The 13891-nt window shown below is 37.8% G+C and overlaps 1 protein-coding gene and 1 non-coding gene across 2 annotated transcripts in view; both read right to left on the bottom strand.

Moving 5' to 3' along the window:
• LOC125241954 (probable citrate synthase 2, mitochondrial) overlaps positions 1 to 13891 on the bottom strand; it is a 39344-nt gene that overhangs the window by 18462 nt on the left and 6991 nt on the right. The window contains exons 3-6 of the mRNA XM_048150669.1: positions 7778 to 7939; positions 6233 to 6462; positions 985 to 1141; positions 92 to 291 (exon numbers count right to left, since the gene is read on the bottom strand). Coding sequence (XP_048006626.1) covers positions 92 to 291; positions 985 to 1141; positions 6233 to 6462; positions 7778 to 7939 — 749 coding nt within the window. The remainder of the gene's footprint in view (positions 1 to 91; positions 292 to 984; positions 1142 to 6232; positions 6463 to 7777; positions 7940 to 13891) is intronic.
• Trnay-gua lies at positions 3858 to 3944 on the bottom strand. Its single transcript is given in 2 exon segments — positions 3858 to 3893; positions 3908 to 3944. It is a non-coding gene; the product is annotated as a tRNA-Tyr (tRNA).

The raw sequence follows: 13891 nt of genomic DNA on the forward strand, positions 1-13891 counted from the left end.
GACTAGTCCTTATTATCGTCGATGACGCCGCCACCCTTGCCGTCGCGTACCAGAGCTAGTTTGATTCGTTCGCTCTATACATGTAACTAACCTGTGGATGGTGAGGTAGAGGCGCATGAGCTCGGTGAACTGCGGGTCGTCGAAGCCGAGCATGGTGCAGTAGTTAGCGGACCAGTCCTTGTTGTCGTCGATGGCGCCGATGCCCTTGCCGTCGCGGAACGAGTTGCGGTAGATGGTGGCCGCGATCACGGGCAGCTTGGCGATCAGGTTCATCGAGTCCTCGTACACATACTGGGGGAAGAAAATAGACAACGTAAGTAGGAAAGTACGTATAATATTATGTCATGAACGCCATTCTTAGTGAAGCTTGTCGGAGCATTAAGGGACATAGAGCTCTAGCCAAATTTTAATAAAGCAGACTTTGCACATTTTAAATTCGTTTTAATTTTATGTTTAAAGTTTAAAATAGTATGCAAATGTTAATATCGTTACCAACTTAGTTGTTCGGTCTGACTCCAGAAGTTTTAAGATATAAATAAAACCAAAGTGTACAGTGACAAACTATGTGCTATTCACGAACAATAAAAAGATAAACAAATATCTCTCTTTACAGCATGTAAACAACAATTTGTTGTAAGATTAGAAAATATTTATAGTATAAATACATTCGGTACTTTCTTTCATCCGCTACTTTTGATACTTGTACCCAGTCATCATACCTACACCATACCTGCCTTATAAACCGATTGAGGAATCATTTTTTCGTTTATTTATGTAATAATATGTTTAATTTTTATTTTTTATTTTTTCGATCTTTGTTCTGTGTGTAATGGGCCCTACGGAAGATCAGCGCTGGTTTTCAGCTAGCATTATGCTGAGTTGGTCTTGGGTCCATTTCGTGACTTCGTCACTTAATGCTGCGTTCTCCGTTTTTTTCTTGTTGTCTGTTCGTGTGTTTGTGAATGTCTTTTATCTTAATCTTACCTCCCAGTACTTGGATTTGTGTACACCCTCTGAGTAAGCTTTGGCGAAGGTGGACTCGCTGTTGAGGGCGGTGACGGCGGCGGAGAACTGCGACATGGGGTGCAGCTTGGCGGGCATGTTGTTCAGCATGGTCACAACGTGCGCGGGGAGCTCGGCCCTGCAGAGAACGGGGAAACGGTTACATCATGTGTCGAAAGAACATGCCTACATTTCAATTTAATCCATACTCATGTAGCTTAACTTCAAACTTGGGTAAATCCATTCTGCCTTAAGGTTGATTATACACCCTGTTTTTTATTGAAATCCGTTAATTTGAAGGGAAGATTCATTACATCAAATACAATTAATTTCTCTAAGAGACCAGCGTCTTAACTCTTGCGGTTATCGAGTTATTAAAAAAATAAAGATAATTTCTGAACACGTGTATCACTTGACACTAACTTGAATGTTATTCTTAAGGGTCTCTCACACTAAATAAATTCATTTATTATGTATGAAAATGATAAATTTTTTATTTTTGCGAATTTAACTAAAATACAGGGTGGTTCCTGATAATGAACCTAACGACGTGTCGAATTTAACGAAAACAAAAAAAAACACGATGTATAAAAAAAATTATATGATCTGAAAGATAATCAAGCTTATAGCATAATGGATTTACCCAAGTTCGAAGTTAAGCAACACACTTATCCATACTAATATTATAAATGGGAAAGTGTGTGTGTCTGTTTGTTTGTCCGTCTTTCACGGAAAAACGGAGCGATGAATTGACGTAATTTTTTAAGTGGAGATAGTTCAAGGAATGGAGAGTGACATAGGCTACGTTTTGTCTCTTTCTAACCCCCCACCCCCCACTTTGTCTCTTTCTAATGCGAAGCCGCGGGCAAAAGCTAGTATATCCATACTAATATTATAAATGGGAAAGTATGTGTGTCTGTTTGTTTGTCCGTCTTTCACGGCAAAACGAAACGACGAATTGACGTGATTTTTTAAGTGGAGATAGTTGAAGGGAGGGAGAGTGACATAGGGTACGTTTTGTCTCTTTCTAACCCCCCACTGTTCTGAAATCGGAAGTGGAAGTTTGTATGCTTGTATTAACGCGAGCGAAGCGGACAAAAGCTAGTACATGTATGAAATTTTAACGTGTGGAATATTAAGAATATCACCACCCCATTTCCTCCCGTGGGTGTAGAGTTGTCGACTACAATATCACGATTTCGTTTACTTTTATATCTTAAATTGCTATGAATGACACTAAAACTTGAGCAGTTTTACATATGTGTGATCTGCCTACTCCTTCTGAGAATACAATCGTGAGTTTGTCTGTATGTTTATAATGTTTATATCCATAAATATTATTCGATAATCATAGGCCGTCCGCCTAGCTGGCGCAAGTGCAATAATTCTCCTCTGGGCTGTGACCTCATTTGGCAGTCACTTTTGTAAAGAAAATGAAAATTATAATATTTATTTATTATGTTAGTTAATTTTACTTTAAAATAAGAAATAACGTTGAGATTTTCTAATATTTTAGAATTAGAAGTTTAGTACAGTTGAATAAGAAAAATTGACCAAAGAATTAAAAACTTACTTAATAAACAATAAAAAAAGCTTTTCACATCCGATATTCTGCAACTGGATACAAAAATACGAAAATTAACCCTCTCCTTGTTTTTATAAAGTCATATAAAATAATTTTTAAGAAAAAAAAAAACCGTCGCCTTTCGGGTTCTGGTGAAAGCTACTTGCGAATGTTGGATTATGTAGAAATGTGTAAGTATTTTTTTAAACTGCTTTTAATGCTTTAATTATTAGATGGCAAGTGGCAACACAAATGAATATACGTATAACGTTAAGGTTTGAGGAGTTTCCTCAATTCCTCATGAATCCGATTATATTATAAGAAATCGAAGCTTGACAAACTTTGACTTCAAAACTTATGCTTAACAAACATAACTAAATAAATGTCACTGTTTTGAACTTAAATGCATGCTTTTCTTACAAAAATACCAAAGTCACTATGAGTGTGCCGTTCAGGTTTGAGGAGTTTGGTTCTGGCCTTCATCAGCAGTTCCACTGCATCAAATGTCACTGTTCTGGACGAAAGTGCATGCTGTTCTTATAAAAATACCAAAGTCACTATAAGCGTGCCGTTCAGATTTGAGGAGTTCGGTTCTGGCCATCATCAGAAATTCCACTGCACCAAATGTCACTGTTCTGGACGAAAGTGCATGCTGTTCTTATAAAAATGGCAAAGTCACTATAAGCGTGCCGTTCAGATTTGAGGAGTTTGGTTCTGGCCATCATCAGCAGTTCCACTGCACCAAATGTCACTGTTCTGGACGAAAGTGCATGCTGTTCTTATAAAAATGGCAAAGTCACTATAAGCGTGCCGTTCAGATTTGAGGAGTTCGGTTCTGACCATCATCAGGAATTCCACTGCACCAAATGTCACTGTTCTGGACGAAAGTGCATGCTGTTCGTATAAAAATACCAAAGTCACTATAAGCGTGCCGTTCAGATTTGAAGAGTTCCGTTCTGGCCATCATCAGCAGTTCCACTGCACCAAATGTCACTGTTCCGTACCTAAATGCATGCTGTTCCTTTAAAAACACAAAAATCACCATATGTATGCCTTTCAGATTTGAGGAGTTCCCTCGATTTCTCCAGGATCCCATCATCAGAACTAGGTTCTGAGAAAAATGGGACCAATCTGCATGCATATACATTCAATCAAAAAAAAAAATTCAAAATCGGTCCAGGAACGACGGAGATATCGAGGAACAAACATAAAAAATAAAAATAAAAAACATACAGACGACTTGATAACCGTCCTTCTTGAGATATGAGGCGACGGTTAAAAACAAAAAGTTTCCTTCGAACCGGATTTGAACCAGTGACCTATGGATGACAGTTAGTACCTCTACAGTCCACCGCTCTACCAACTGAGCTATCGAAGGTGTGAGAGCCAGTGCAAAATTATGATATCCCTTGGCTAAATAATGTTACGAGCGAAAAATATGCTATCGCATTAGACCAGTGTTTTTCAAACTTTATGGTGCCACGGCCCATTATGACCTCTCAAATGTTTTCGCGACCCCCATACCTCGTTTCTAATATTACCTATAACTTACTGCTGAAAGATGTAATAAATTTTATTACATCTTTCAGCACATCGAATCGAATCAAAGGTTCGCAAACTCGTCTATTGCGAATAGTATGCATAAATATGGGTGTACTTTATCACTTATCACTCAGGGGTGAGATGGCTTTCGAGAGGAAGGGTCTTGACACGCGTTATAGAGCTTCAATCAGAATTATTAATGTTTTTACAATATTGTTGCTGATTATGTTACGATACTGAAAGTAGCATATCTTGCCGGTATCTTTGACCACTTAAATGTTATGATCGCAAGTCTGCAAAGAAAGGGACGAAAACATAATTAGAGAAAAAGATAAAGTTAACGGATTTCTAGCAAAAATTGAGTTGTGGACTACATTTTTACACAGCATGCAGTTTGCGTATGCCTATGCAGTTTGATTATTTCCCTTGCATGGCTAAAATCATTCAAGAAATATCATCAGATATGGTGGAGAGCTTGCAAAGTTTAAAAAACCAACTCCAAAGTTATTTCTCAACTGAAACATTGATTGGTGATGGAAAGTTGGATTTTGAATATTTTTTTTAATATTAAGTCCATTGAGCTGGCTGATCTCAACGCCTCGGTGAAAGAAGCACCATTTCAATTGATGCGTTCTGGGTTAAAAGAATGGCTGCATTTAGTAAAAGAAGCCCTTAAAGTTTTGTACCCATTTGCTACTTCATATTTATGCGAGCTGACGTTTTCAACAAATAAACACAATTTATTTATTTATCATAAAATTAGTTTTTTAAGGTTAACCTTTTAATTTTCAAGAATTTGACTTTTTTGGGTTAAAAAAAAACATAACCAGTTTATCATAAAGCTGAACTTCGCGACCCCCTTGGATAGACGCCGCGACCCCCCTGGGGGTCGCGACCCACACTTTGAAAAACACTGCATTAGACGAACGTTATGTTATGTGATACATACATAATAGGTACATATGAATAAATCATAATCATTTTGGAAAACAATGGATACGTTTTATTTATAAAAGTGAGAGAATCATTGATATTCCGTCCTTCATAAACCACAAAAGTTACAGGTTTTCGTGATTGAAATTTGTATTCTTCAACTTCAATAAACACAAAGTCTCAATGCAAGGCGTGTGCAATGAACAGATTTGCATGCAAAGTTTGTCTGTATGACATTCGAAGGCGTACTGCGACTGCATTAATATTTAAAATGCAGCAAATGTATGGTGAGTTTATTAGGTATTCTGTTGAATAAATATCGGGTTGTCCAATAAATATAATAAAATGTTCTACTTAATAATCGACTGAACGTTATTGACTCAATACCATAGATAACCAAAAACATTAATAAAATTTTAGAAATGAGTCAAATCGATCCTAAATGCACTTGAAGAATAAGGCCAATGTTAGTGCAAGTTCAAGTAACAATGTCGCAGCTATTTCCTTCCAGAATTTCCTGTTGGCAAATTAAAGTCATTTTAAGGTTATCGAGCTCGCGTCACGCGATAGCATCGCTGACACCGGGTCGTGTGGCGATAGTAACGCACGCACGTGTCATTCGCTCCCAGAGGACACGCCCGGACCATGGAGACTGACCACGCATTGTTGTAGCTTTATCGCGTAATTTGGCAATTTTATACTTAGCTGTCAAAGTGCGCGAAACGGACTTTGGGCGGTACGCAAGAAAAGTAATAATGGCACTTGGTAACAAATGAGATAGTACCTTCTTAGAATGATATATGGGAGAATGAAAATAAACTGCAACCTAGTAAATATCTATAAATCTGCATAATAATATAATAATATACTCAATAACTCTTAGTGGAAATCTAATTTCATCTTAGAAGATACATAATTTTACCCTCTTTTTTGCATTTTTTCTCTGACATTTATAATCGAAGCTTGAATTCACGTGTTTTATAATTTACTAAGAAATGGGATATCGAGAAAAGTTTAAATTTGTGTTGAACTCAGTTAGGTATACAGCGCAAACAAAAACCACCTACAAACAAACAGAACAGTTTATGTCCTCCTCTTTGCGTTATCCCGGGATTCGCCATGGCTCATGGTAGCCTCGGGTCCGCTTTGAGGTAGGTACTCTTCGTATATCTAAAATGCTGACACGCTTACCTCTGTGCCCACTCTTTGGAGATGGCCTTGACTTGCGCCTCGGTGGGAACATCTCCGGTGACGAGCAGCCAGAACAGACCCTCGGGCAGGGGCTCCGCGCCGCCCTTGGCTTTGGGCAGCGCCTTTTGGCACTCGGGAATAGACATGCCGCGGAAGCGGATGCCCTCGTCTGCATCCAGGACTGACGTCTCCCACACTAGACCCTTGATACCGCGCATGCCTCCGTACATCTAAGGAGGAAAACATCAACGTTTCTATTTATGACATACTCAAGATAGATGACATCGCGAAGTTTTTAGTAGAGACCAAAGAGCTGGCACAGCGAGGTAGTGCCAGCTAGTATAATTTGTATACATATAAACAAGGTGATTTTTTGAGAAATTGAGCTTAAGTAGTATAAGTTGAGTAGCTTAGTCTTATTTGCAGAATAATAAAACAATCTCTCTAGTAAACAAAAAAAATGGATTTGGAAATTAAGTAGATAGCGTTAAATAAGTACTCTGCAGATGTATGAGACACGTGCGACAATAAAACCAGCACACCTTGAATTCTTCGTTGTATCCAGATGCCCTGTGAACACTTGCACAGTGCGTGCAATACCCAACGAAATTATTCATTAGAGAACTAAACTGTGCACGTATATCACTCACTAAACTCTAACAAAACAAATTTGTAAAACTCTAATATAATTCAAATGCGTATTTATTTATTTTATTCGCATTGCATAATAAAGAGAAATAAATCTTAACGGCGTTTTGTCACATAAATCTGTCAAGGTTTCTTTAAGTAGGTATGCCACGAAGTAAATGGAAGACAATAAATGTAACATGGATACAGATAGGTACATGTATTTGATGCAAAATATTTAACCTTAGTATTTTCGAAACGTTTTTATTTGTCAAACATTGGTCGGATGGTTATGGGTGTCGCTACCTTTTTTATACTGAAGACTAAAGTAGCATAACATGTTCGTACATTTCTGTAAATATTATGGTAAAAGAACATCGTGATTTGACCAGGCAGGCAATTATGGTCGCGCGATAAATGATAAAAATATCAGGCCGTCCCTATCGCATTTACTAATGGTGCGATAGGGACGGCCTGATATTTTATCGTCTATCGCGCGCCCATGCTACCCGTGCAGGTGCTACATCTTACCATCCTTTTGTATCTACCACTTATATTAGAAAACTTTTTACTCTCCCATGTACATTTTAAAATCATTTTGAGTTGTAAGCAGTGAGGAATCATAAATTTTCTAGCAATTGTCGCATTAAAGACATATACATGTCCGAATCTGACGGAAATAGTAATTTTGGACTATAGACCACTAGAACAGTGCCATGAACCTTAATAGACCATGCTTACCTCTGGGCCCACTTCTTCATCATCTAGGCAGCACCGAAATAGCTAGAAAATTTACTATCTCAGCAGGACTAGCACACGTCAGTATTCGCCGCGACATTATCTTTTTTTAAATTGTATTAATGACTGTAGTCTATCTCACGCTAATCACTTGCAAGCCGTGCTGGTTACAAGACTTACCATATCGACGGTGACCTCGCCGACTTTAGTGTTGCCATGCTTCTTGCGGAACTCGCGGATCTTCTCCTGTTCCTTGGGGATCTTCTCCTGGAGCACGCTCTTCAGGTTGGTGTTCTCGGCGCTCAGGCCCCGCAGCAGAATCGATGCTGTCGGGCATGCTTTCTGTACAACAGAATAAATATACTGTGTTAGTTTAGGTACATTTTTACATATTACTATATTTTGAAGGTATCAAGACCTCTTGAGATTTTGTTGGATAAAACTGATAAAAGTAAATCTCGCGATGCTTTTAGATGAATTAACGTTTTTGTTCTTACTATGTGCCGTCAGACAGCCAACTACGTGTATTTGTACTAATTTTGTAGATGACCCATTACTGAGTGGATTTACTTTACATATATAACAAAAAAAAATAGGTTTTAAAGATGACACTAGCACACGCGATATATAGTGACCATGATAATGAGGAAAACCCCAGGTGACATTTATTATTTTAAATCTATAATAGTTTCTAAATGCTTTCGGATTATGATTATGAAAATATTGAGACCTACAGATATTTGATTCAGGCAGGGAAATACGAAAGCCAAAAACGGTGACATAACACTACAATCCATACACAATACTCGATCCGTGACCTTTGGACCGGTAGTAATTAAATCAAACTGTGATATTGAACCATTCAAGGTGATCACCTGCGGAGCGTCGCGATTGAATCAATGAAGTAACTCGACTGATTGGTTGGCGTAACTCGATCAGAGCAATTGTGGGCCAGCGGCTCAATCGGTGGCGCCAGGCAAGGGCCGCGGCCCGCTAATCGAATTGAACCCTACTAATAGACACTTGCAGGTTACGAGCCAATCGTATTGTAACCTATGTTGAGGTTTATCGATACTGTTTAAGAAATTAGAAATGCGTTGGTATGGCGGAAGAATTATTATCTACTTTTAGAAGTAAGTAATATAGTTATATGAGATGTATAATATAGTCATTTAATTATGCCTCTTAAATGTAATTTGTATTAAAAACGTAATACTTGAGTGTGTGTGTGGATTGAGTGAGCACCTTCCGAAAATAAAAATAAATATGCTGATCATTTAGTAAAAGTTCTAAAACAATTGTAAAACGAATCTCTGAATTTGTAAAAAGATAAATCAAAAGATACAGCCATTAACATGTGCTCACTCAGTTCTCACAAACTACCAACGAAAACAGTGAATATATTCATTTAACATATAATATTTATATACTAACATTTAGTAAAAAATAGGCCAACCTACCTCTATAAATATTAGATCACCTAGTGACGTATTAAATTTTTTACAAATAGTTTCTTATGCTCACTAGGGTGGAGCGAAAAAACACTTTTCTGGAATTAGCAAACCTAATAGTTATCAATCAATGCCCCTTAGTCTAAGAAGCCTTTGTGCAAATTTTCAGATTTTTAAATCAACATCTTCTGCCTCCGCATTAGGTTTGAAATTTCGAAAATCTCATACAAACCTGAAAATTCAACTTTTAGATGAAAAATGTTTTTCTGTAGTATTATGTTCAGTATACATTATTGATACATATTATTACAAGAAACTACCAAAAATTGCGAAAATTGCGTTAAAAATTGCCAATTTTCAGTATTTTAGCGGCTATTTTGGCTAATGTACTGAAACTAGACAAACTTTGGCGATTCTTGACGCTATTTTCGCAACTTTTTGTAGTTTCTCATAATGATATGTATCAATAACATATACTAAACATAATACTGCCGAAATTTTTTTTTATCTGAAAGTTGAATTTTTAGGTTTGTATGAGATTTTCAAAATTTCAACCCTAATGCGGAGGCAGAAGATGTTGATTTAAAAAGCTGAAAATTTGCACAAAGGCTTCATAGACTAAGGGGCATTGATTGATAACTATTAGGTTTGCTAATTCCAGAAAAGTGTTTTTTCGCTCCACCCTAATGCTCACTCAATCCACACACTTTTGAAAAGCCGAATTTTGATGAAAAACATAAGATTTAGACCGCTATTATATGTGTATAGTTTAGTAAAAGTGAAATGGGAATTTGTAAAATACAAAACGAACCACTAACGTGTCAGGTTTTTTTATAATAAATTTTTGTAAGTGCTCACTCAGTCCACACGTTTTGAGAAAGTTAAAAATGTAAATATCTTACGATTTGTAGCACCTAAGACACTCGAAAGTACTTCAACATTTAGTAAAAATTTTTACTAATTATCCACCATCTAATATTTTATATTCGTTGTCTGGTTTTAAAGATATTCAGACATAACTTTTCTCATACAAATGTATCAAGTAGGGTGACCACACTATGTCGGCTCCTGATTTTCCCCACCTTCCCATTGTCATATTGAGATTGGGGAGTTTCGTTCGTTCAATTCTGATAATATTAAACTAATACCATATTAATTCTCCATCTGCAAACTGTTTTTAGGTTATGTTCTTGGCCTAGTGATGATGTGTATTGTGTAATTTTTATCGACGTCAGGATATAATAACCATATCGACATGCAAGCATTAAAAAGGACATGAATAATAATTGGTAAGAAACAAAGAATATAATACTTCACTAGTAAGAAACCAGAACCTGGTAATCTAATCGCGCTAACAGATGAGCGTACCGGATTTGTAAGTGGGAGCGAGAAATAGTTATTCTTTTCTCGCTCCCACTTACAAATCCGGTAAACTATTATCAAAATTGAACGAAACTCCCCAATCTCAATATGACAATGGGAAGGTGGGGAAAATCAGGAGCCGACATAGTGTGGTCACCCTACTTGATACATTTGTATGAGAAAAGTTATGTCTGAATATCTTTAAAACCAGACAACGAATATAAAATATTAGATGGTGGATAATTAGTAAAAATTTTTACTAAATGTTGAAGTACTTTCGAGTGTCTTAGGTGCTACAAATCGTAAGATATTTACATTTTTAACTTTCTCAAAACGTGTGGACTGAGTGAGCACTTACAAAAATTTATTATAAAAAAACCTGACACGTTAGTGGTTCGTTTTGTATTTTACAAATTCCCATTTCACTTTTACTAAACTATACACATATAATAGCGGTCTAAATCTTATGTTTTTCATCAAAATTCGGCTTTTCAAAAGTGTGTGGATTGAGTGAGCATAAGAAACTATTTGTAAAAAATTTAATACGTCACTAGGTGATCTAATATTTATAGAGGTAGGTTGGCCTATTTTTTACTAAATGTTAGTATACAAATATTATATGTTAAATGAATATATTCTTTGTTTTCGTTGGTAGTTTGTGAGAACTGAGTGAGCACATGTTAATGGCTGTATCTTTTGATTTATCTTTTTACAAATTCAGAGATTCGTTTTACAATTGTTTTAGAACTTTTACTAAATGATCAGCATATTTTTTTTTTATTTTCGGAAGGTGCTCACTCAATCCACACACACACAATACTTGATTACACTTAAAGTATAGAGATAATAAACAAACTAAATACGTTGTTTATGTTAACCTCGGTGTTTTAGAGGAAGTAAAGCAATGTACAAAAACAAATCAATTCATTTATTTATTTTTATTATTGCTCCGTACAGAACTCTGCCATAGCACTTATTTTTTACTCAGCTACGGAGGTAAAGTCCCCCAGTTAACATCAATGTAGATTTCCTTGAACGCGGAGATTTCACAGAGGAAAACACGAACGAACCAGTACTAGTAATACCATGTGAAACTCACCTTAACACAGCAATTTACATACAATTATAATAAACAGTAGAAATAAATAATAGGTAGACGCATTTACGTAAATAGCCGTGAACCGTTTAATGTGTGGGCGATGTTGATTCGATAGGGTCTTGAAACTATCGCCTAACTGAAATAGAAGTCATAAAATGTAGAACATATGACCAATGAAACCTCCAGTGGAGGAGGCACTATACCTTATTATCATATAGCTTAGGTGCACATATACCTATTCAGTCAATACTTGAATGGAAGTACCTATCCGTACTCAATATTTGATAGCAGTGGCCACAATATTGAATTCAACCGAGTCTGCTAGTCGATCGATGCACCCGACGGCGCTATTCTAATTCTATCCTCTTATGTAACTAACTCTTATATCCCACACGGACGCGGAGGCCGCGAAAAATATTGTAACGCTAGCGTCTTGTACTCGTATAGCGACGCTGTATTGTATAGGCTATTTTAGGTATACTAACTCTCCTCTTCTATACTTATTTTTTGAATTTTTTCCAAGAAGGTTTAACTTCTTATGAACATTTATTGCATAAATTAATGAATAAAACAAATAAAAACATAATAAAACTACTTAAAACTAAATACCTAACCTACTTATAAATAAAAAATTTGGCTTAAATCGCCGTCAATGGGCAAGGTACCCAGAAGGCTGGCAGCATTTCCACGCTGTATAGCGATACTTATACGTTGCGCGAAATACTGGCCAGCCTCTGGCCAGCCCTCTGGTCGCCTGAGGTCTCTATCAGGCGAGACGACAAATCCTTATAAAAATGACGGGCACTGGGCCCCCATGGCCCCAAGGTCTCAACGCCAAACGCCGCAAATATGTAGCTGGTTCCTAGGGTGGCATATTTGCGGCGTTTGATGCTTTCGGCTGAGGATGCCGCAGCGCCAGCAGCAACGCTGGTGACCGGAACATGGGACGGCGCCAGTGTATCAACGCAAGTAGCGTCCCAAACTAGCGGCCGACCCATGCTCCAAGGCACCAGTATCATACCGTCAGGCCTCTTGCCGTCGTCCCTAGCCAGGCCGGTGGGCTCCAGGACTGCTGGCACTTTCGCGCTGACAAGGGCCCGACGGATAACATCATTGATACTGGCGTGGCGCGGGATCCTTCCAGCGCTTCGGGCGCATGAGAGGCCATGGTGACCCAGTGTGTCCACCATGGTACCGCACTTACTTCTTATTGATTCCTCTCTACAGAATTAAATCAGATTAAACATGCTACCGACGCCGGGACGAATATTAAGTACCAATTCTGTCGTATCAGCCAACCCTATACAAAGTGGCATTCATTGACTTTAATCAAATCTAATTCGCACTTCATCCGCATTCAACCGAGCACATTCTCAAGTGACCGCCAAAGTTTCAATTTTGAACGCCTCCTATCTGTTACCCAAACTGCCGATTCGTACCAGTATTCCTGTTTCAGGGAAGGTTGTATTTACAACGTTAGTTGCGATTTTATTTGTAAAATACACCCAGAAAACACTCATCCCGAGATTAGTATACTTGAAACTGCAATCCGCTGCCAACTATTTTAAATACAGGTAAGCGTTTCGAGTTCCGCAGGTAACAACCTACTTAATCGAATTTTCCTCTAACACGTCAATAATAAAGAACGTTTCGTCGATGCCATAGGCCGGTTAGGTTAAATGGCACCAAAAACGAGACTTCGGTTTGCAGTTTGCACGACTGGCAATATTCACATGTCCGTAATTGTAAGCCTATTTTCTGAACCTGGAAACGCAGCCGTTGTCGCAGTGTACTCAATACATGTCGCCGTACGTATCATCTGTACGTACGGAGTACGGACATTATCGACCTAATGGGTTCACCAGGTTCAGCCACCTGAACGAGCGACCCAGTAAACTTATCTGTTATGCGATTAACTCTTCGACGGTCTAGACTTCGTAAGAGCTCGTGTTTTATGACTTCAGAGCCTCTATCGTAAGTTTATGGTGTTAAAGAATTACGATACTTGACAGCGTAAACATGATGAGTCCAATTCGACAATAGAAACCTGACGTATCCATAGTAATACGTGGTGATCTTGGCATCAAATACACAGCTATTGCTTGGACTACCGTGAAACAGTCTAGCACAGCCATACTCAAAGTGTGCTCCGCGGAACCCTAGGGCTCCGTAAAGCCTCTCTGGGGGCTCCGTGTGAATATTGGTAACAATGAGAAAAAATCGAAAATACACCTCTCCTCTCTAGTCGGATAGTTCAACACTTATTAAAATAAAGATTGCAATAAACTATTTTTGTTTTCATTTATTTAATTTAAGGGTTCCGTCAGATATTTTGGTTTCCAAAAGGGTTCCTGGGAAAATAAGTTTGAGAACCGCTGGTCT

The sequence above is a fragment of the Leguminivora glycinivorella genome, chromosome Z, assembly GCF_023078275.1.
Source record: "Leguminivora glycinivorella isolate SPB_JAAS2020 chromosome Z, LegGlyc_1.1, whole genome shotgun sequence".
NCBI classification, from domain to species: domain Eukaryota; kingdom Metazoa; phylum Arthropoda; class Insecta; order Lepidoptera; family Tortricidae; genus Leguminivora; species Leguminivora glycinivorella.